Source organism: Stegastes partitus, unplaced genomic scaffold, assembly GCF_000690725.1.
Source record: "Stegastes partitus isolate 25-593 unplaced genomic scaffold, Stegastes_partitus-1.0.2 Scaffold563, whole genome shotgun sequence".
NCBI lineage: Eukaryota > Metazoa > Chordata > Actinopteri > Pomacentridae > Stegastes > Stegastes partitus.
Window position 1 is genome coordinate 51,570 of NW_007578294.1, and position 24,546 is coordinate 76,115.

General features: G+C 40.7%; 1 protein-coding gene across 1 annotated transcript in view; it reads left to right on the top strand.

Annotated features, from left to right (window-relative positions):
* The window catches only part of LOC103362208 (sodium channel protein type 4 subunit alpha-like), a 49,618-nt gene extending 26,964 nt beyond the window's left edge, over window positions 1-22,654 (top strand). The window contains exons 16-26 of the mRNA XM_008288500.1: window positions 5,763-6,173; window positions 11,360-11,477; window positions 11,578-11,732; window positions 12,894-13,067; window positions 15,103-15,225; window positions 16,572-16,844; window positions 17,287-17,340; window positions 17,422-17,563; window positions 17,867-17,967; window positions 19,559-19,829; window positions 21,287-22,654. Coding sequence (XP_008286722.1) covers window positions 5,763-6,173; window positions 11,360-11,477; window positions 11,578-11,732; window positions 12,894-13,067; window positions 15,103-15,225; window positions 16,572-16,844; window positions 17,287-17,340; window positions 17,422-17,563; window positions 17,867-17,967; window positions 19,559-19,829; window positions 21,287-22,521 — 3,057 coding nt within the window. The 3' untranslated portion in view covers window positions 22,522-22,654. The remainder of the gene's footprint in view (window positions 1-5,762; window positions 6,174-11,359; window positions 11,478-11,577; window positions 11,733-12,893; window positions 13,068-15,102; window positions 15,226-16,571; window positions 16,845-17,286; window positions 17,341-17,421; window positions 17,564-17,866; window positions 17,968-19,558; window positions 19,830-21,286) is intronic.
* Window positions 22,655-24,546: the final 1,892 nt, after the last annotated feature.

Here is a 24,546-nt window from a genome sequence, read left to right on the forward strand (position 1 = left end):
TTCACAGGGATCTTTACAGCTGAGATGGTGCTGAAGCTGATTGCCATGGACCCTTATTACTACTTCCAACAGGGCTGGAACATCTTTGATGGCGTCATCGTTTGTCTCAGTCTGATGGAGTTGGGCCTCTCCAACGTAGAGGGACTGTCTGTCCTGAGATCATTCAGACTGGTAACAGAAATCACTCTTGTGTACTGTCAAGAAAACCTGTGCTTATTTTCCATTAATTGACTTTGCAATCTTTGAATAACTAAAACAATTATTAGTGACTTATTAGGCTTTCAGAGGAAGGAGCTTAAATAAGTTATTCAAAAATGAAGACTTGAACAAATTTTTATTAGTCCAAACAATAGGACTTTACACCTCATGGATTTGACCACATAGCATCTCTCAGACGGGTCATTACAGCTCACATCATCACGTTTTTAAAAAAATTTCCTTGATCTAATTTGCTTGATATTTTCATGCCATGAAATATGGATATTTATAAAGATTTTGCAAAAGTTTAGATTGATATATCAAATGCCTTCAAGATAACTGTTTTTTTGTTGTTTTTTTTTTTTTATTGCCTGCCGACCTACTTTCACCACGTTTCACAGTCCATTGAGGCTCAGTTTGAACAACAATATCTCTTGAACTGAAGATAAAAGCTCAGAATTTTCACTGTTATTTCCTACTCTGTCTTTGATTCAGAAATTACAAGTAGATCAAATAGTGTCTGACAATCGGTGAGTTAAAATATGAAAAAGAAGATGCGTGAATCATGAAAAATCTCATCTTTAAGCACATGTTAACAAAAAATGATAATGCAGAAGTCAGCTGGTGATATTTGTGAACCACATGTATTTCATGACACAATAATACAAAAAAGACAAAACATTGAATACAATTTTATCATAAATATTTGGTCCCAAAAATGAGAAAAAAGTTATTTTTGTTGAATTTTCGTAACTGATTGAGCAGGTATGACAAGTTGTACCAGAAAAATAAAACTATTGCTGGGTAGCATATTCCAAATGAAGCAGAGTTTTAAAGTTCTTCTCCAATTATGACTAAGCTTTATATATTTTTTTGTCATAGGCACACTTTTCACTTTCCATTTTTTTCCTTGCAGACTCTGAATCAATTACATGATAAGAAATAACAGTGAAAATTTCAGGCTTTCATCTTTAAAAGTTCCTGAAATATTGTCCTCAAACATGGCCTCAAATTTTAATGTACGAAAAAATGTGCTAGAAGTGGGTGGATGGGCATTTTTTTCTTTCTAATCCCTAAAAGTAATGAATGTATCAATCTAAAACTTGCAGATACGATTCTAAATCCAAGTTTTCTGTTCATGTTAAATCCAAAAAGATCAAGCAAAAAGCCCCTGATGATTTCAAATGTAATAACATATATGATTTAAGGATTCAGTTCAGAAGTCAAGAACATCTTAGAATCTAGTTTCCAACATAAATATAGAGTCTCTTGCAAAGATCTTACATCAGGTGTCTTCTTCACTTTGTCCCCATCATCAGTTACGAGTCTTCAAACTGGCGAAGTCCTGGCCCACTCTCAACACTCTCATCAAGATCATCGGCAACTCGGTGGGCGCCCTGGGGAACCTGACGTTGGTGTTGGCCATCATCGTCTTCATCTTCGCCGTGGTTGGCATGCAGCTGTTTGGGAAGAACTATCAGGACTGTGTGTGTAAGATCTCCATTGACTGTCAGCTGCCTCGCTGGCACATGAAGGACTTCTTCCACTCCTTCCTGATCGTGTTCAGGGTGTTGTGCGGCGAGTGGATTGAGACCATGTGGGACTGTATGGAAGTGGCTGGGCAGCCCCTCTGCATCCTGGTGTTCATGTTGGTCATGGTCATAGGAAACCTGGTGGTAAGTTCTTTAACATAATTCATCATTGGAAAACAATCTGTATTTACCAGCTGTGATACAACAGCTAGAAGTGTTTTCACCTTGTGATTCTGTCTGTCTGTCTCTGTGTGTGTCATTATGATAAACTGTGATCCTAAAGACACATACTGTAGAAGGAACTAGTATAAAAGGCAGCTAACAGATGTTTATATGTCTGTCTGTCTGTGTACGGACAGATTGATGTAATTGTGTCACAACTGTGCAAGATGCAGTCACAAAACTTTACATGTGTGTAGTTGAGATTAAAAGTTTGAAGCAGGCTTGGGTCCTGCCCATAGGTAACATCCTTGTAATTATGTAATAATGTAGTAATGACTGCTGAGTACTCTGTGTGGTCCCATTACAATTTGGTCACTAGTTGTATGAGTATTGGTAGGACTACACTCGTCTTCAATACCTGGTTTTCATTTTGATGTTTACTACACACCTGTAAAATTTGTGGTTGAATCTTGTACGGTTGTGACGCTATCACATTGACCAAATTTGTCCACAGACAGACACACACACACACATATATATAAACACCTGCACAAAAAAAAAGAAGAAGAAAAGAAAAAGAAAAAAACACAGCAACAGCCAGGGCTAAAAAAATAAAGCCAAAGCAGAAGTGCCAAAAACTGCAGTTTCTCAAGCGGCCACTTAAGGCTGGCTTCAAAAGTGAGTCAGTCCCCATCGACCCCCATTTACAAATGTACAACTCTCAAGCAGGAATCAACATGTTTACAATCTGGTACATAAAAACTGCTCTGGCTTCTGTAGATACTTTCTCTGTTCATGACAGCTGTACAAGGTGTAAAGATCTATACAACTGACCCATTTAAATTGTATTAAGGCGTAAGGTTGTGCAAAATTAACGACATTGCCTCTCTGAGTGACAAATAGAGGACAGTCCAGAGGTTATTGCACCGCCCCCCTCAGCTCCACCCTCTCTCCTCCACCTCCTTGCTCACTCTTGGATTAGTCGGGAGTTAGGCAGATTCTGTCAAGATGGAAACAGCTGAAGCCACCACACTGAGCTTCTAAAGGAAACCAGTGGGTTATGTCACAGTGGGTTTGTCCATCTTTGCATACTGTCACCGTCAAAACAGTGTTCATGGTGGTTCCTCCTGTAGTAGATTTTGTCATGATCACAACAACACACGCAGAGACCAACTGACATGGTAAAATCAGTGCCAGCTAAACTGTTATGGTTGGTAACAAGTGTTGTCTGTGTGGCCATTTCTGATTCCTCTCTGCAATAGAACTCCACTGTTGTCCTAAAACTATTAGAAATCAGAGAATTATTTATTTTTCATCTCCAGTTCTTCATGTTTTACAGCTTCAGTTGGAGCAAATACATTTCTTACATAGTCTATAGACTTCAGAAAGCACTGAGATATGGATTAATACATTGTTGGTTTCAGTTTTTCTTTCTCTCTTTAGCAGTCTGTGCTAACTGAAGAGAAATCCAGTTGCACTTCAGTGCCACCAACTGTAACCGCTGTTAAATCCTAATGATGATGTCACAAGTAATCAGGGATTACGTTGCACCAGTGAGGACTGTTGATTGCGTATTAGGATGATGGGGCATCCTTGAAGTTAGTCATGACAAATTTTGCCAGCTCTCATGGTTCTGTGCATTTTAAAATAAGGACTTTTCACCACACACTAATCACCAAAGTATTGTTCGTCTCACAGCCTCATGCTGTCTTGCAGATTAGCATTAGCAGCCTTCAAAACAGATCATGTCTGGATAACATATAAACCATCTGTTGTCCCTCCTCAGTCATATACTGCGCGTATTATTTGCACATGTTGCCGTGCAAACGGTAGCCACATCAGACAAACTGAGCGCTGGAGCAGCTTTACTGCAGCCTCATGTCCAGCAGGGCTGAATGTTTTATCCACTGCTAATGAACTAAGCCTTATGAGTGAAATTTTGACCGAAGTACTGCATAAAGGATCAGCCTCAGAGTGCTGTCGCTGTCCTTCCAGCCTTTGCACCAGGTATGATTTTCACACAGAAGGAAATACAGCTTGCACATCATAGCATGCAGCTGTTTCTAGGGGGGAAAAAAAGGGTAATCTGTTTGACAGTTCTGTTTGTACACAACTGCTGTCACTCGGTGCCATAGCAAGGATACATATATTCATTGGTCCACCCATATGGTGCTTTGTTGTCCAGCTGGCTCCTGTAAGCTAACGTTGATGAGAACAGATGAAAAAAAATCCCGGAAGCATAAACAGCCAGCATCCGCAGGACTCATCCATAGTGAGTCTTGTTTGACTTTAAATGCGGCATCATTCCAGCACTGAAACTTCATATATAAAACCATATATTATATAATCTTGCTTCAGCCTGAGTAAAATCTAATATTTATTTAACTGGCATGATCTTTTGCTTTCAGCTGCTTTTTTTCTGTTTATGCTAAAGTAAGTCTAGATTTCTGACTCAAACACAACTTGGCAACAAAAAACAAAAACTCATGTGCTACCTGCTGGTGGTTTCTATCCCACGCTAAGCACATGTAAGAATAGAACTATACATTAAAATAGGAGCACCTTCTACATAAGCCTGTCAAGCTTAAAACTGTGTAGTTCCTGTTGGATACGGTTTAAACATCTGTTCCCAGCATGCCCTCTGTTCCCTCTGCCATTAAATGTTAGTTTGTCCCACATTTAATCCCATTCGCTGAAACCTATCTGCCTATCAGGAATGTTCTAAAACCGTTTTTTTTTTGGTTAACTCGACAACATTTGTTAATCTTTGCTTGGAACACGATTGACACCATGCAGATTATAATAATGATGAATGCATGTATGTTTTACATAAGCAGAAAAAATCAAGCAGAGTAGAAGTATCTGGCTTTACAATACAGGTTCATCATATTTAGTGTGTGATCTGGTCAGATTTTGAAGCATCTTTCAGCATAATTGTGACTTAAAGCACTGTGAGTAGACAGGCTCTTTCTGAGCAGGCTATAAGGAAATCTAACTTTTTTTTTTAAACAATAGTGTTGTAGTAACACACCAACAATGCTGCTCCTTTATTTACATACATGATCAGCTGGTGAGAATAATCATTTTAGTCACTGCAGAATTAAATACTCCTCTCACTCCTTTGGATGGCACTAACAAACAATGACAAAGCAACCTAAAGAGCAGGTAGCAGCGTCTGTTGTACCACGACACGCACACTTTGAGTGACGATTACCTAGTTAGAGCACAGAGCAGATCACAACAGTGCTCCTTATGGAATTTAATGGACAGAAACCCTCTCTGCACATGAATCGTGGGAAAGCTGTTTATCCAAGGGATTATCCAGGATGCTTAGGGGCGAGAAGGTCGGAGGGCATTCATTACTAATCATCTGCTCATGCTCCCCATCTCTGACTGGCTCAGTGGCTAAAGATGATCCTTACCAACTGTGCACATCACCCGTGCACACTGGGAGTGTGAACACAGTCCACATACACACACACACACACATGGTTGTGCCTGATGCTGCTGCTCTCTAAGCTAGTGGACAGATTACTTGGGAGTTAGATGCTTTGTAACTTGACTTCAGGGTAGCTGAAACACCAGAAGCCATTTGTGTCGCAGCATATCTTTGTGGAATATCCTCCTGAATTACAAGGCAGGATTTGTTAATGTTGGCAAAATATTTTGACATCACGTCAGGCATTAGGTGCACTTATTATTAGCGTAGAGGCTGAACTATGCCGTGATGTGTGCAGAAATAAAGATAAAAGTTGACACAAGCACAATGTACTTTCTGATATATAAAGGCAAAATGACTATGAAGTGGCAGCAATGCTTTGATAGTTTCTTAAATTCAGATGTAATTGAGCATAAACTGTCTGTCCACAGGTGCTGAATCTGTTTCTGGCCCTGCTGCTCAGCTCCTTCAGCTCTGACAATCTCTCCGCTCCAGACGAGGACGGAGACTTGAACAACATTCAGATCGCCATCGCGCGCATCAATGCGGGCGTCTCCTGGCTCGGCACCAACTTCCTCAACCTCTTCAATCGAGGCCTGAAGCGGCAAAAGCAGAAATCCAAAGAAGTCAGTCAGCCCATAAAGCTGGTTGCAAATCACGTGGAAAGCAACGGCGCAGTTTGTGGACGCTACGGAGAGAAATACATCATACCAGAGGAGGACAGCTACATGACGAACCCAAACCTGACCGTCATTGTTCCCATTGCGCCGGGCGAGTCGGATGTGGAGTTTCCAGAGGAAGAGGAGATTTCAGAGTCATCAGAGGACGAAGACAACAAACCGGTGAGTCTATCATATCTATAAACTTGTGTTTGCACAATAGTGGAGCTTAACTTTGTGCTTTTCTGCTCTCTATTGTCATAGCTTGTGGAGATTATTATTGACCAGCATAATAACACTGAAGTACAAGCTGAGCTGCTCCCTTACAGATGTCACAGCAGGTTTTTCTCTCAGACAGACCACGTGCTATGTGATGAGGCCAGATGTAACATGGTCAGAAATGTCACAGCATGAAAGACTCAAACACGGATTTGCTGCAATGTTTCATAAATAATTAAAATATAACAATTACTATAAACCACTGATGGGTGTAGGCAGTAACGTTGATCACCTCATTTACAAACTCTCAGGTTCTGCCGTTCATGTGGATGTTAGTTTGTCAGGTACCACCGACCTGCACATTGCTGCAGAACATGCGTTGATGTTTCAGAGCTAATGTGTTGGTACAAGAGGGATTTGCACAATATTAATAATAAATGATAATAATTCATTTTATGCGCTTTTCAAGAACTCAAAGCAATAAGCAACAATAAGCAACTAATACAAAAGTAGACAACATAGAAAGACAAAGGCCTAGGTGGGAAAAGCAGAGCGAAACAGGTGAGTTTTTAATTTAGATTTGAATATTGCTGGGTCTGTGGTGTCACGAATATGTAGAGTTCCAGAGGGTGGGTCCGGCGACAGACAACGCCCTATCCCCCAGGTTCGGTTAGTCCATTAAAACCAATTAGGTTTTGATTTTGTGGCTCATCTGTGTATGTCCCACCTGCGTTTATTGTGGATTTTCAAGCTCTGGTGACTTTAAATTAACTTGTTTGTTATCCTGCTTACTGCTGAGATAAAAAAAATTTGAGAAATGGGAAAGAAAAATCGTATGAGAATCTTACACCTGATTTGACATGTCAACAAATTGTAGTTACTGGGACTTACTTCCCAAGCAGTCGGCTGAAAATAAAAACACAGACTGTGATAACCAATTGAATATTTAATAATTAATTGTTTATTATTGGAATAAATTGAATACGGTTAAGGTTTGACTTGTAGACGAAGTTAAGATTTTTGTTTCCTCAGCTTCTCTGCTGTGCCCCAAATTAAAGGACTGTCGAGGTTTCAGTTCGCTGCTACGTCCTGACTGAACGCTACCTATTAAGAACCTAGTTTATGTTCTGTGACCTGTTGACTGAAGATTCACCTCAATGTAGACACACAGTGTTTCCCAGGTTTTTGTTTAGCATGTTGCTCACAAATATAAGAATGAAGATCTTACCCAAAAAAACAGTAGTTTAGTGCAGATACTAGGATTATATTATTTCCGAAAATGGCAGGTTGTTTGCTGTCTCTGTAACTGACATACTGCCAGCAGATAACTCTTTTAGAAACCTCGACTCTGTTTGTTTTGATGCCTAGCTTCAAATTGAAGTTAAAATAATATTAGTCAAGTTGTAGAATCTAATCAGTTTTTTATTTCCTTAAACATTATTTGCTGCACAAGACAGATGTAAGAACACAGTGGCGGCGTTAATAAAGACTCGGTATTAGAGGTGGGGACGGGCTGTGGACAGGACACGGACGTCCCGACTTTCCGCACACATAAGGGGATAATCTATGAAGCAGACAGGGTGAACTCAGAGACTGGTGCCTCGGTGAGACAAATATAACTTGGGCATCCAGATGTTTTGTTTCAGTTCAAGCAAGTTATTAAGAGTTAAAAGTCTAGTCAGCCAGGGAACATCTGGCCAAAGGTTTCTCAGAATGCTGAGCTGTAAAAGGAAAGGATAACAACGACAGAGAACGTTATCTCTGCAATGTCATCAGATAATGTTGGTGGTAAATTGTTGTGTTCAGCCACCCAGCCTCCCGCTTTGAATCTTAATCTCTGTCAGATAGTCGGTAAATCTGAGGTTTTCAAAAAGTTGCACTCCACTTAAAAAAAGGTGTCATAATCGGCCAGATTCACAGGAATCAGTTTAACATTTTGGAGCAGGGAAACCACAGGTTTAAGCAACTTAATTAATTAGAAATATTTAAATAATTCATGATGTGTCAAGAACTCCCTGAGCACAGAACAGGTGGACACAATTGCACAACACAATCAGATTCGGGCAGAAAAGCAGGTTTATTACCAGGCAGGGTTCGGCACATAGGTGATCAATCAGTAAGGCAGAGGGTTCCAAAGACGAGAGGCAAAAAGGCAAAGGCAGAAAACGAGGTCGTACACAAAACAGACTATGACTTGACTATGAAACACTGGGACCAGGACCGGGAAGTACAACGAACTGGCAACGAGACTGTGAGACACACAGGGTAGAGTACAAGAGGTAATGAGGGAGGATGGGAAACAATCAGGGAGCAGGTGTGACGAGACGGGGCAGGGCGTGCAGGAAGTGAACCTAAAACAGAGACAACAGGTTAGTGATTACAAAATAAAACAGGAAAGACAAAACATGAAATGTGCAAACATAAAACAAAAACTTGATGGACATGACATGATGGCGGATATCGGACTCATCATCAGGCTGTCATGGCTCACACAACATTTGAACAGAACAAAGCCATCATTAATGTTACTCCTCCGTGTTTCTCTACTGTACAAAATGCTTGCTGTGGAAACGGCCTGTAAATTTTGGGGCTGTACCAGTGTTAAAAATCTCCACACACCCATGTAAGTGTTTGACAGCAGAGTTGATGAAACATGCGCCGTTTATCCCAGCACAACAGGAGCAAGAAGACGAACAGGAGAATGAGGGGGATGTCAATAGAGTAAAGTTGGGACAACAAACACATAAAAACAAGCCTAATGATAATAACTTACAAATACGACTACATTAACTCATTTTATATGTCAGCTGGGGTCCACTGTGTCAAACATCCCGAGTCTGACTGAGGCAGCTTAGCTTCTAATAGCATTATTATTTGGCTTGTTAGTGTTATTATTTGCGCTGTATTAGACATTCAGCTCACAGGCCATCATGACTGAGCAGACCACAGTTAAAGATACAGCTTTAGAGGCAGACGAATGAGTACAGCTCATACCACCAGTACCATCTGCAGAGAGTCCCCAGTTTGATTCAAAGCCATCTGGACCTGACTGCATGTCACTCCACTGCTGTCTCCCCTCATCAAATCAGCACATTTACCACACACAGATTATTTACTGGGGTCTCTGAGGAGCCCAAGAATAAACTACAACAAGAAACTAGCATCAGAGTTTTTGGTAATATAAGTTTTGTAACTAGAATAAAATACAAATTGCGGCTTTTATCCCAAATTCAAACCACATTAGCAGCTTAAAGCTTCTTTAGCATCCTTCCACTCTGGTGTCATTTCACAAACTTTCACCAGACCTGGACCATCTTGATCTACTTGCCATTTTTAGCTTAAAAAAGGGAAACTAATGCCATCTTAAACTATGTTGTAGAGCTAGAGTCCAGATTTATTACAGTCAGACACACCTTTCAGCTCCAAGAAACAAAGTAAACCTCTTTCAATATTAATCTTTGCATACCCGTCCGTTCTCCCACCTTCCCCCTGTTGGCTCAAAACTGGTTATATTTGTACTTTTCCCCCCCAGAGTTACACAATGTCATGATCTGATTGCATGTCAATCATATGCATGACACACTAAGTCTTATCTGGTACAATAGACATATAAACATTTAGTGTGATAGTCATGAAACATATCATCATTAAATTATTTATTGTATTTCTGACTTTGAACTTCATATTATTTTAGGTAGAGCAGTAATCTGTGTCCATCTGAGTCCATCTGATTCTGTGTGATCATTGAAATCAGGACTCTTGACAAACACAAACTCAGTAAATAGTTCCATATATTAAAATTACATTGGGTGTTTTTGACCCCATGACCCCAAACCTTAGTATTTTAAAAAGCACTAAGCTAAACACAACCTAACCAGAAAGAGGAAAAAATGATTAAAGTCTTTAGGAAAAAAATGGTTGACAAAGTTATGAAACATTGGAACGATAGAATCAAACAGCTGCGAGATATGACAGCAAGTATTGCTCTGTCAGTCGCTAGGATAAGACTTAATCCGTACAAAAACAAGAAGAGTAAAACAAATGCTATGTTATGGTTTTATAAGGGGTTATGTGGCGGACAAGCTCTTTGGCAAGGCCGATAAGACTTGCAGTCACTGTAAAGTTACACTTTTGTTGTTGCATAGATTTGGAGGTCTGCAGCTTTCATTCGAAAGCTTTAGAGTGAACGTCCACAGAGTGTCCCGTGGGTCGGGTGTTTGTTGAGGTGGAGGGTGTGTCGCTGCTGTCCTGCCTGGCAGACAGACAGGAGCAGGCCAGATGTGGAGCCAGGCCCTGCAGAGCAGATTAATCTGACACAGCTGAGCAGTGCCATGCAGCTCCAGGCTGAGCTGAGCGGCCTGCAGGCTGGCGCTCTCTCTTCCTCCATCCCTCCTGTGCTCTGCTCCACACCACACCAGAATTAGGCATCAGGGAAAATGGAAATGAAAAAAGAAAAACCTCCTCCAACCCGCCATCAGCTTAACTGAGCATCAGCAGCTGCTCGGTGTTAAAGAAGGATACATTTGACATGTAGGAACAGAGGAAACTGTTGTTCACTTTACTTTAAGTCATGTTCACGTTTAAATCCCGATGTTATATGTAATGTTTGCATGTTAAACTGACATCAGTGCATGCTCTCTCTCTGCCCCGTCTTTAAACACGAAGACTAGTAATCTTGTCTGCAGGTCCTGTGGATGCTCTTTAATGCTGGATTAGACTTCATATCATTTTACAGGATTGAAGCTGCACCTGTGTCCTATAAATCACAGGAAATATGTTGCTGTTATAACACAAGAAAATCTCATCAAAATTGTATTAAGGCTCAGAAGAGATTGAAAGGCAAGGCAGTACAGCAAGGTTAGCTGGCTTTGATGGACTAAACCCACACTGACTCACACAGCGTAGAAAACGACTGCTGCACTGCTCAGTTTGTGTCAAACCTGAGCAATGTCAGGGCACGCTTTGAAAAGCATCCTGTTAATTATAAAAACAAACTAATTGTTTGTCTTTTTATGTCGGGCAATATTCTGTGCCGTAGATGTGTGAGCATTGTCTGTTCACTGTTTCTATGTGCAGGAGACACGTCTGGTTAGCAGTCTGGTCCACGATTAGTGGAAACTGATTTGTAACACTGCAAATTCACTTCTCAGGAGAAGGTCAGCCTGTCAGAAGGCAGCACGGTGGATCTTAGGAGGCCTGGAGAAGAGGAAGATAACTTATCAGAACTGGATGATGAGAGCATGGAGCCAGAGGAGTGTTTCCCAGACTGTGAGTAGAAAGTTTCTGCAGAACTGATGCAAAGTTTTAGTTCACAATGTTTTTCTTTCATGTTGTTGTTTCATGTGATGTGTTTTCACACCATCATTAGTTTGCATGAGGCACTGTCAGTGCTGCAACATCGACACCACCCAAGGTCTGGGCCAGATGTGGTGGAGGCTGAGGAAGACCTGTTACCAGATCGTGGAGCACAGCTGGTTTGAGACCTTCATCATCTTCATGATCCTGCTCAGCAGCGGGGCTCTGGTAAGACTGCAAGCTGCCACCACAGCGTTAAAACAATGACAGACACTATTTACAGTCAGAATCCTTCAGACTTCAGCGGTGGTTAGTTTGGGAAAGCCAACGTTCCACGGTTTTAACAGTAGGGGGGGTTTTAACATCCTCTGGTCCCAGAATTCAAAGCGTAACAGACAGTCAGTGAGCAGTTAGTGGTCAGGAGTGTGGTGTGTCCTTTTACAACACCGTCAAGCAAACTCATGTTCTTTTAATAAAGATGTTCGTTAGTAATTAGTGCCTTTTTTTAAAATCATGCTACAAGAAGATGCATCTGATTTAAGTCTGCACACAGCACAAGTAGTTTTCTGATGCTTCAGTGTGAGTCAGCAGCAGTGGGAAAAGCTGAGTGACTTAAGATAAATGTCAGTGATTCTAATCCAGTGTACTTTTGTCAAATTCAGTGTGCTAAAAAGCAGTTTTGGGGTGGGGTTGTCTTGTGATTGACAGGCCGGTACCGTATTACAGTGCGTAGGGTCATTGGGTTCGCCAGTCAGGTCCACCCCTCACTGGTTGTGTTCGGTTTTAAAAGACTAATGCCAAAGTTAAGACTGGTAGTACAGTCGCGGCGTGCTTCTTTGTTTACAGTTTATGGGGGGAATGGTCAAAGAAAGTGAGGCTGTTATCACTGAAATAAAATGATAAACTAACGCTGCATTATATGCTAAACTGGTGGGGTGACAGACTCCATCTCTTCCAATGAATCTGCTATAGTGAGATTTAATTCCTGAAAGTTTTTAATGCACTTGGTAACTTTAAAAGAGCATCATAAAAACGTAAAATCATTGAAGCAGTAAACATTTTGCCTTAGCTGTTAGTCTCAAAACAGTTTTTATTTCTACACTAAATACTCTGAAAGTAAAATAAATCTCTCAGACCACGCAGTAGGATTTTTGTTTTCTGCATTTCAGTGTCTGATTTTGGTTCAGATTAGTGATTAATTATTGAATCATTTTCATTTCATTACATGATAATACTTACCGCATGTTTTATTGGGATACTGAGCTGGCTGAAAAATCTGTGAATTTATAGTCTCAAACATAACTGACAAAAAACACTTTCCAGACAGATTGATTTCTTCTATGCTCAGCCAGCAGCAGTGATGTGATGCTGTGTTTTCCAACACCGCAGGCGTTTGAAGATATCTACATTGAGAAGAGAAAAGTCGTGAAGGTGGTGTTGGAGTATGCCGACAAAGTCTTCTCCTACATCTTCGTGCTGGAGATGTTCCTCAAGTGGATCGCTTACGGCTTCAAGAAATATTTCACCAACTACTGGTGCTGGCTCGACTTCCTCATCGTGGATGTAAGTGTAACGTTTTGCTGCACCTCACATGATTTTATTTGCACTACATAAAAGAAGATGCTGTTAATTACGAATAACATGTTGAGGTTTCAGGTTGAAGTATAATTCCTCAAACTGTAGCTGAATGTAGCTCATATTTGTGGGATTCACAGCTTGGTGAGTGCATTACTATTCACAGGAAAGCACTTGACAGTTCATTTAGACTTTACAACAGCTGGAAATGTGCTAACGTTGCTCCTATTTAAACAAACTCTAGCCAACTGTTTTAGGACCTAAAGCAGTTTACTAGATTGCAGCTAAGTCCCACACTGAAACAGTAGTTGCATTACACCGTTTCGCAGTTGTTCTGGTAAAGGGATGCGGCTCTGTAGTGTGTAGTCATCCAAAGCGCCCGAGGCGAGCAGCCCGAGGCCTGACTTGACTTCCTGTGATTTCGCCTGCTGTTACACAGATTGCCACAGACCGCTCTATTGTTAGGGTAAGTTGTAGTTAGCGGGCTGCAGGTGAGTATGGGCTCTGGGATTGGAAAACTTGCATCTGCATCACAAATGCTTCTGTGTTTCTTCACTCGTAAGTGCTTTCTGTTGTGATATCAAAAGCCACCGTCTTGTTTCCAAACAAATGCATTTTATGTGCATGAAAAAAGATAAAGCGACAAAACTACCTGACTTCTCTGAATCCGTTACGACGAGACCTTGGCTTTTATATCAAAAACAAATGCAATGCCATGTGCTCTGAGGCTTATCTACAGAAGATCTGGTGTACCGTGTAAAGTAATGAACCTTTAACAGTGTCGCTGAACAGACATTTTAAACCGTATTTTTACGTCAGAAACACACCGGTTGAATTGTTGTTGTGTGTAATTCATGTACTGAGTGTTCTTTGTTCTGTCTGTTTGAAGAGAATACAACAAATCCTGCTGACCATTGCTACTACCTCGCTTTCTTTTTTGTCGATAAAAGAAGTACCACCTTACCTTCTCTTACTTTGTTCTTGTATTTTTCCGTCTGTACTCTTGTGGAGCCAAAGACTTCTGTAGTCCTGACAATTAATTCTGAGTATCTTCTTTAGATATATTGGACAAACACATCTGTAAATAGACTTTTATAAAGAAATACAGACCATTGGGACCTTATTAGCCCTAAATTGTTGATAATTAACTTATTGGATCAATTGGATACAAATTGGGAGAAAAAAACAAATTTGGCAATGACATAAATTCTTTATAAAACTCACTCTATTTGATATATATACATATTTATATGCATATATAGCTGAGTATGCATGCATGGATACTGTTGGTCCATTTGTGCATACTTGTCTGTGTTTTGTCATCACAAATCATGACACGAGTTTCTTCTTTCTTTCATTTATTTCATGCCATTTTCATTCATAGCTGTCATCCACGGGTCATTCAACAGCGGAATACCATTTTGTTTTGTCTGTTTGGATGTAGAATAGAGTGGAAGTCTAAATTTGCTAAAAGATGATACAACAACCAAAACAAATCTAAACCTCAAACACTAAATTTCTGTGTTCCTAACTGTGGAATGTCCCAAAATACACAAAAACTCAATAAATATATGGCTCTTTAAATGTTTTTTTTTTCCCTGTCTTTTCTGATTTCCTGTTTTGTCTTTTATGTCAGTTACATATCTTGTAAGAAAATGTATTTTTAGTAGATATTATATAAATATAATAATTGAATATTTGTTCCTTGACTAATATTTTAATAATACCATGTACGGGACCTTTTTCATCCAGTACTTTTCACAGTCTGATTTGAAATTTTAGAATGTGTATTTGTTATATATATTTTTCCTTCATGAATTTTAATTTTTAACATTTATTTTATTTGACCAGACTTATTCTAGGCTCTTTTTGGGGGGATTTTATGGCTTGTGCAGGTATAGATCCACAAGTGGGATGTTTGCCATCTACTTCTCCCAAAAGTTTAAACATGACTGAAAACTGGGCTACCCACCTGAAATGTTGTGATTCTCACAGTTCACTTGTCTGTCTGTGCTCCAAATAGGTGTCCTTGATCAGCCTGGTAGCAAACTCACTGGGATATTCAGACTTTGCGGCCATCAAGTCCCTGAGGACCCTCCGGGCTTTGAGACCTCTCCGAGCTCTGTCCAGATTTGAGGGCATGAGGGTGAGAAATACGTTTTCTGTTCTCCTCACATACTAACTCATCTCTGGAATGCTACCTCCACCAAAGAGGGTTTGCTTTTATTCCAGTTTGTTGATCTACTAGTTGAAGAAATATTCCCCTGAAATGTGTTCGTGAAATGAAGTTTAAACTAAAGGTAGAGGAGTTTCACTGTCTGATGCTGATAGTTTTTAGCCACACTAGCAAAGTGGCTCAAGGAATGGCGCAACTGGTTGGCTGGTTGGTCCACCATTTGGTCCAACTACTGACTGGATGGCTATGAAGTTTCATACAGATATCCATGAGGATACATCTTAATGACTTTGGTGGTCCGTTGGCTTTTAAGCCCGCTCCATGTCTCTACATCTACTAGATGGGTTGGCACCAAACCTCATACAGACATGCACACCTGACAGATGATGTATCCTTCTGACTTTTCCTCTACCGCCAGCATTAGGTCGTCATTTTTTGATTTTGCATGAATCATATTAACAACTAGAGGATAAACCGCCATGAAATTTAGTTTGTCGTTATGATTCACCTGCACAAAAACAGTTGGATGAAACAAAGAGAAATCTCATATTTCAATTGCTATTTCGACATAATTTTCCACCTTTTGTGCAACGTTCTGTGACCAGTTGTTTCTCTTGATGTGCTTAACTAATATCTAACATTCAAACACCACAACACAAGTCCAGGAGGGTATTTGTTGGATTTGCAGCAAAAAGGTTACAGGCAAAGGCTTTAATTGAACTAATGTGAAAGTAACAGAGGCATAACATGACCAGAGAAACACAATGAAACTGTTAATTGAGATTATTTGTATACTAATTAATTGTCAACTCAGATTGAATGACTGTGAAACTCCAGTCCTGCAGGATGTTTGGTGGTCCTTTGACTTTTCATTCAGTGCGATCATCAGGTCAAAGTTCTTTGGTTTATTAGTAAATGCTGTCATTGTCTGCATGTTAGCATGCTAATGTTAGCATTTCATTCAAGTACAAAATGGTAAATGGTAACGACATATTTGCCCCTGACTAAACTCACCTTAACATTTGGATGATTTCTGTAGAACGTTTTCTAAATGTTCAGCTGTGCTTCAAGTTGAAGGCACTCAGTTGACACAAACCTACATTTACATCAGCATGAAGCAGTTGTCTTGAGATAAATTTGGGTAAGACAACTTTATTTAGTCAACTATCAGCTCATTTCCTACCAAGAACACTAGTACCTTATTATCAAACTGATGTGCAATGGATCGCTAAAGAAATCCAGGTAAGTGATTTAAAACAACACTAACAGACTATGTACTTTGTCTAAGACTGGAATTTTTGCTTGTTGTTCGTCAGGTGGTCGTGAACGCTCTCATAGGAGCCATTCCCTCCATCATGAACGTGCTGCTGGTGTGTCTCATCTTCTGGCTCATCTTCAGCATCATGGGAGTCAATCTGTTTGCTGGCAAATTCGGGAAGTGTGTGAACAGAACAGGCTTCATCCACAGTGTCTCTATTGTCAACAACAAGTCTGAGTGCCTCTCCATGAATGACACCCAGTTCTACTGGACAAAAGTGAAGGTCAACTTTGACAATGTAGGACTTGGCTACCTTTCCCTTCTGCAAGTGGTGAGTTTTTCTGGTATTTTTTCTCATCTGTCCAAAATAAATGTCCATCAGGCAGGTTGCTGTTGCCAGGAAACACCAATGTAGTCCAAAAGCTTCTCCCTGTTCTGATCTCTTAAGGGATGCCAGTTAGATTAGCTTTTTGTTCCTTTTCTGACTTCTGTGTCAATTCACAGCTTTAACTTGCTTTAAGAAATGAAAGGCATATTGAGTCTCTAGATACTCAACTTGATGAAACCACTGAAGTTTGTGTGAATGTTCTACTATGTATCTACTAAAGTATTAAGACAGTCTTTAATAAATTAATATAGGCTCATTCCCATGTCGAGGTTCTTCTGGCATCACGGACGCAGAAAGAATTGATGTGACATTTACAACGGTTCAGAAATGTAGGTTTTTCGAGTGCCAAGGCAGTAATTTTGTGTTACGTTGCATCTTGTCACAGGCTACGTTTAAAGGATGGATGGAAATAATGCACGCAGCTGTCGATTCCAGAGGAGTAAGTATATCCGTCTACTTCTATAACAGACGTTGTGAACGTTACAGCAACCAGCAGACGTATAAAACTGTCTGTTTTCAGGTGGAGGAACAACCCGTCAGAGAAATCAACCTCTACATGTACCTCTACTTCGTGGTCTTCATCATATTCGGCTCCTTTTTCACCCTCAACCTCTTCATTGGTGTCATCATTGACAATTTCAATCAGCAGAAAAGAAAGATAAGTATTAAAAACCCGGATGACAGGCCTGGTTCACTCATTTACAATTATGTGAATCTGTACGAGACATATTTAAATTTAGCAGCAACTCTTGTTCCACTATAAAAGAAATGCTGTCCTTTGTGAATACTTAGCTAATTTAGTTCTAAAACAAAACTTATTATAGAGAATTGTGTTCTAATACTAAATGACCCAGTTCTTTAGAAAACAAATGGTGATGGTTTTACCTCTTCCTGTTAGTCATTTACTAAAAGGAATGTAAATACTTGTGTAAAAATAATGTGAGATATTTTTCTTTTATACTTAGGTGGACAAGACATCTTCATGACTGAAGAACAGAAGAAGTACTACAACGCCATGAAGAAGTTAGGATCTAAAAAGCCTCAGAAGCCAATACCAAGGCCATCGGTAAAGTAACACAAGTCACCAATAAAAAAAACATTTTTTTAAATAATTGCATATTCCCTAAAGTTTTCATATTTTGGCGTATGTCTATCAGCCACAGCACTAAAACCACTGACAGGTAACGCTGACTATCTGATTGTAATGGCACCTGTCAGTGGGTGTGATATGTTAGGCACCAAGTGAACAGTCGGTTCGTAGAGTTGATGAGTTGGACGCAGGAAAAATAGGCAGCGTGAGGATCTGAGCGACTTTGATGAGGACCAAATTGTGACGGCTAGACGACTGGGTCAGAAGAGCAGGACTTGTGGGGTGTTCCCAGTATGTAGTGGTGTGTACCTGCACAGAAGTGGTCCAGTGAAGGCCAACCAGTAAACCAGAAACAGGGTCATGGACGCTCACTGGGTTGCTGCATGCCGGCCCATGTGGTCCAATCCCACAGAAGAGCTACTGAAGACAGCTGAAAACATTAACGCTGCGATGATACAAAACTGTCGTAACACACAGTGTATCACAGTTTGATGGGTTTGGGGTTGCACACCATTTACAGCGCCCATACTGACTATTTCTACCACCAAAAGTGCCTCTAATGGATGTCTGTGAAGATTCTCAGTCATCCAGGTCATGGTTATTCTTATAGTTTAATCGTAGCAACTGGACTTGCTTGAGTTCCTTGAAGATGTTTCACCTCTCATCCAAGAGGCTTCATCAGTTCTGACTGACAGTTTCTGAAAACTCAGGTGTTAATGGCTCCTTAAAGATATAAGTATCTGGAACTCCCAACTTAGCCAGGCTCCACTCTCCATGCCCAACTGCCAAAGTGCCGAGCCACACCCACTATCCCCACAGCTCTACAAATAATAAATGTGCATGCACCATTGCTGTGAAGTGATGATCACACCTCAAGTACAAAAAATAAAGTTATCTAACTACATGACTGTAAATGAAGAGTTCATTTGCAAAAAACAGATAACTCAATTTTTGTAGATTCTCAGAAAACTTGTTTTTTGTTGTTTGCTTGAGATAATATCAATCAATCTGAAGCTAAGTGGATTTGACTCAGTAGAAATGACAAAAACAGAGATAACTTAAGTTTGCTTGATATTGTCTCATATGGACGATGGAAAACTGGGTTTTCTGAAGGTTGGTGAAGATGGAGTTATCTGTTTTTGCAAATAAACTCTTCAAATACTTCTTTCTAAATCAATGTACATGTTGATTTACTATGAACTCAAGTCTTTGCATTTTGATTGTTAATCATCAACACATTTAGACTCCTGTACTTTGAGCAATGATCTACTGGGAAGTCTTGGGTCCTGGCATTTATGTGGATGAACTCCAATATTGTTGTAGACCTCTACCACCCCTTCATGTCGACAGTATTCCCTGATGACGGTGGCCTCTTTTAGCCACCCTTCAAACATTGTTCAGGGATGGTCTTCAAACTTCCCAAACTTCAATCCGGTTAAACGTCTGTGGGTTGAGTTCGAAAAAACTCTTACCTCCCGACTATTACACGCAAACACTGTTAATAAAATATCATATAATTACTGTTTCCCCTCTTGACTGAATTCCTGTTTCTGTCTCCCAACCCTAGAACATTCTCCAAGCCTTCTTCTTCGATCTGGTGTCCAAGCAAGCCTTCGACATCATGATCATGATGCTCATCATCGTCAACATGGTGACGATGATGGTGGAAACCGACGAGCAGTCCGATCAAACAGAGTCCGTCCTCAACAAGATCAATCTGGTCTTCATCGTGTTCTTCACCACCGAATGCCTGATCAAGATCTTCGCCCTTCGCTGTTATTTCTTCACAGTTGCATGGAACATTTTCGATTTTGTGGTGATAGTTCTCTCAATTGTGGGTAAGAAACGACATGCTGAAAAAAAAAGAGTGGATTGTTTTGTTTAAATGACTGCATTCGTCACACTGAAGTTATGTCATGATTGACAAATTGGTCAATCAAATTACAGTACGTCTAAAAGAATTAAAGCTGCCTGTAAGGATTTGGAGCTGTAAGTACAACATTGTCAAGGAAACACCTTTTGTCAGTTTACTGTTATTGAGAACATGTTAGCAATCAGATTCCTGGGGCACCGCGATAGCTCAACTGATTGAGCTGGCGTCCTATGTTCAAGGGCTATAATCAAAATCAAATCAGGTTTACTGTCATTTTGCTGTATATACACAGTAGTACAGGCAAGATAAAAGGATTCAGGATTATTCAATCAGCAAGTTTTGCAGAATGAACATCTGGGATAAGGCACTAAACGTTGGCTGTCGCTGTCTCCTGAAGGGGGCGCTGCGTCTATGCACGCCGCCATTCGTTGAACATGGCGAACCTCTTCAGGTCCTGCTAGGTCTTCAGGGACACAAAGACACACACGATGGTGTGACGATGGTGAAGCCGCAGATGCTGCCCAGAGCTAGCTGTCCGTCTGTCTGCATCTCCTCCAGCTGTATGTCTGTCTGGGATGCTGTCATGGAGCCATGTTTCTGTTAAAGCAAACACACAGCAGTCCCTCCACTCTCTGAGGGCTTCTCTCAGCAAAGGTAGCTTGTCCAGCTTGTTGTGGAGGGAGCGGACATTGGAGAGTAGGAGGACGATCCTGCTGGTCTGGAGGGGTTAGCCTTAAGCCTTTAGCATGGATCCCAGCTCTCTTCCTCCTCCTGTGTTTACATTCGTACCGTTTGCGCTTCCTTCTCTCTTGAGATACTGCCCGTGTAGTCTCCGATCGGACTCCGTGTTGGTGTGGTATGTCCACATCACAACCGAACGCCGCAATTCCAGTGCCGTTCACTGTCCCAACAAAGGCCCAACAAAGTCTCCCGGCCGCAAGTTTTGCGGAATGAACATCTGGGATGGACAAGACACTCAAAACGTTCATTTTCGTTATCTCCTGAAGTGGCTTCATATAGTCCATGCAGAGGTCATGGGTTCGAGTCCCGCTCATGGCCGTTTCCTGCAGGTCCTTCCCCCATTCTTATCCCCTACTTTCCTGTCTCTGTCTTGACTTTCCTGTCAAATAAAGGCAAAACAGCAACAAAAAAATAAATACTAGCAATCAGATGCCTTTACTATATTACAGTTAACTTTGTGTGTCCATCATGTGGTGGACAGAGAGTTTCCACAACCAACACACTTCAAGAAGCTCCGTTGAGCTGAACAGAACCGCAGTCAGGTGAAGGTTTTCTGGGTTCATCACTACAAGTGGCCTATATTACAAATTTAAAAATGTGATCCATGTTTGATATAAAAATGATTTAAGTGCCTCCCTGTCCAGTTAAACAAACCTAATTTTGTCATGTTTTTGTTTTCAGGGATTGTTCTTGCGGACATCATCGAGAAGTACTTTGTGTCTCCAACCCTGTTTCGAGTCATCAGACTGGCAAGGATAGGACGCGTGCTTCGACTCATACGTGCAGCCAAAGGAATAAGGACTTTACTGTTTGCCTTAATGATGTCCATGCCCGCACTGTTCAACATCGGCCTCCTGCTTTTCCTCGTCATGTTCATCTATGCTATCTTCGGTATGGCGAACTTTGCCTACGTGAAAAAACAAGACGGGGTGGACGACATGTTTAACTTTGAGACCTTTGGGAATAGCATGATCTGCCTTTTTCAGATCAGCACCTCGGCAGGCTGGGACAACCTGCTGAGCCCCATAATGTCCAGCTCCCCAGACGAGTGTGACCTTAACTTTGTCAATACTGGCACGAACACCCGGGGAAACTGTGGCAGCCCCTCAGTGGGAATAGCATTCTTTGTCAGTTACATTATCATTTCTTTCCTCATTGTGGTAAATATGTATATAGCTATCATCCTGGAGAACTTCAGCGTTGCCACAGAGGAGAGCACAGAGCCGCTGAGCGAGGACGACTTCGAGATGTTTTACGAGGTTTGGGAGAAGTTTGATTCCGAGGCCACACAGTTCATTGAATTCTCCATGCTGTCGAGCTTCGCCGACACCCTGTCGGAGCCGCTGCGCATCGCAAAGCCCAACAAGATCAAGCTGATCGCCATGGACCTTCCCATGGTCAGCGGGGATCGGATCCACTGCCTGGACATCTTGTTTGCCTTCACAAAGCGTGTCCTGGGAGAGTCGGGTGAAATGGACGCCCTCAAGCAGCAAATGGAGGAGAAGTTCATGATGACGAACCCCTCGAAAATGTCCCACGAGCCCATCACCTCCACGCTGCGCCGCAAACTGGAGGAGGTGTCGGCGATCATCATCCAGAGGTGTTACCGGAGGCATCTGGTGCGCCGGCAGATGAAGCAGGCGTCGTACCTCTACAGACAGATAAACTACGAGACTGTAGTGGATGTGGAGAACGCCCCAGAAAGGGAAGGCCTGATAGCCACCATGATACAGCACTACGGGCCTGTCGGGACGGAGGATGTACCGTTAACAGAGGAGACGCTAATGTCCTCACCACCTTCCTATGACAGTGTGACCAGGGCGGCCTCTCTCGCCCCCACTGCGGTGGTCAGATCAATATCCAGAGACTCCGAACTCGGGGAGCCTGGAGAAAACTACGAGGAAACTTTTCTTTGATTGTGTGGAGAGTGACTGTCATGTTTTTGTCTGTTTTGTTTACAGCAGAGAATATGAATCAAAACAACTCATGGTCAAAGAGATTAGATTTTTAAAATATATTTTAGCAGATGCCGATGAAGTATGCAATATTTTTGGGTAACTCACAGCCTCCGTACAAATGAAACAACCCAGATATCAATTATGTCGCACAGTCACGACCTTCAAGGGAGCAGGCGGAGGTAAAACTGGTTGTCATATACCAAAAAAATGGTGCACTCACATTTTTAAAGGCTTACGTGCGTCAATTCAGGCAAAACGTCACATTATTTGCAGTGTGTAGCGTCTTGTTCAACTAAACATCATCTCAACTACGTGACACTTTCATGAATATCAAATTCTTATTTTTGATTTAAGTTAAATTTATTGCACAATATCAGCTTTGTTTGTTCCTTCATCATATGACTGCACAGCTTCACTGTCCTCTGTTAGCTTGAAAGCTAGCTAGTAAGTTTGCTAAACAGCAACATTAATTCAAATTATTTTACTACAGTTGACACATGTTTATATTAATATATTTTATTCACACAAACCCACAACATTTGTACAGTGACATATGTGTCTGGAGCAAAATATCTCACTTCCAGGCAACGGACAAGAAAGATGCTAACGAAACTAAATCTGGTTCCTTAAAACACTTTTGCTAAATGGACGAAAGAGCTGAGAACAGTTCAAAAAGGCAGATTGAAACACTTGTATTACTAACCTTTGTAGAAACCAAATGGTTTTGGAAATAAGGTTTTTCACATTTTAACAAATTTATTTTCATACTTTGTACAAATATTAACATTTTTTGATACTAGCAGACCATATATGATAAACTAATGTCGACTGTGGCAGGTATTTAGGTTAGAAATTTGAATTTACTCAAAGCTAACATTTGCTCAGAACAATTTAAATATTATAATTGAAGGGAAACATATAACTAATTGTAAGCCAAAGTCATTGGTAATAATTTCATTACTTTTTAAAATCATTTTTAATGATCCATGAAATGATCTTTTCTTTTTTATGCACTTTCAACAAGTGAAACTGTTTTTTTTTACAGAGCAAATTAATTATTTTCAAAGCACATCAACATGAAAAGAAGCATTTTTGTTATGTATTCAGTATACACTAAATGAAGGATTATCTTCCTGCATGAAAAAGTACATTTTGCAGTTATTTTCTCAGACATAAGGCATTACAGGTTTCATTTGTTGGTCAGTTACAGAGAAGGGCTGCGTGCACTAATAATCCCTGATTCATGTGCCTGAACCTGATCGTTGTCCGCACACTTTTCTGAATCTCTTTCGACCATTTAATTTGATCTGATGGATGTGGACTGGAAGAGCATGAATGCACCGAAAGCTCATTTTGTAATAAGTGTGTAAAGAGCTTCCAGGCTGTATAATTGTATGTAAAGCTAATTTTTACCTATTTTTTGTAATGTATTTATATTGAAAAGGCCATTTCCGTGAGTCACACTCAGCGGTGGCCCAAAACAAGATATGATCAAATTATATAAATATAACGTGTTCATTTTTATATCAAAGACTTTCCTTGAGAACCTGATTGTCTGTATTGCATTTAGGTTAAACATTCACGGATTATTTTATTAAATGGCAATAAAACTCTTTTCCATAGTTGTGGGTTTTCCAACTGTCAGTACAGTTTATGTGGCGCGGTGACTCCTGATTGAGATTATTCAGAAAAAAAATAAGGTTTTAAATTCATTAACACATTGCCATTTGCTTCTGTTCACATAGAAATTGTTTGCACACACAAATCAAGACAAATCCCAAACTGTGCAGGGATCTCTTCATTTTCACATGAGGAACCAGTTAGCTGATTTGACCTCATTACAAGTCAGGGCGCTGTTAAATCTCTCTCTCTCTCTCTCTCTCTCTCTCTCTCTCTCTCTCTCTCTCTCTCTCTCTGAGTCCATGTGTGTCAAAAAAAAAAAAAAAAAAGCAGGACAGATGTGCACGAACCTCTGCATCTCCA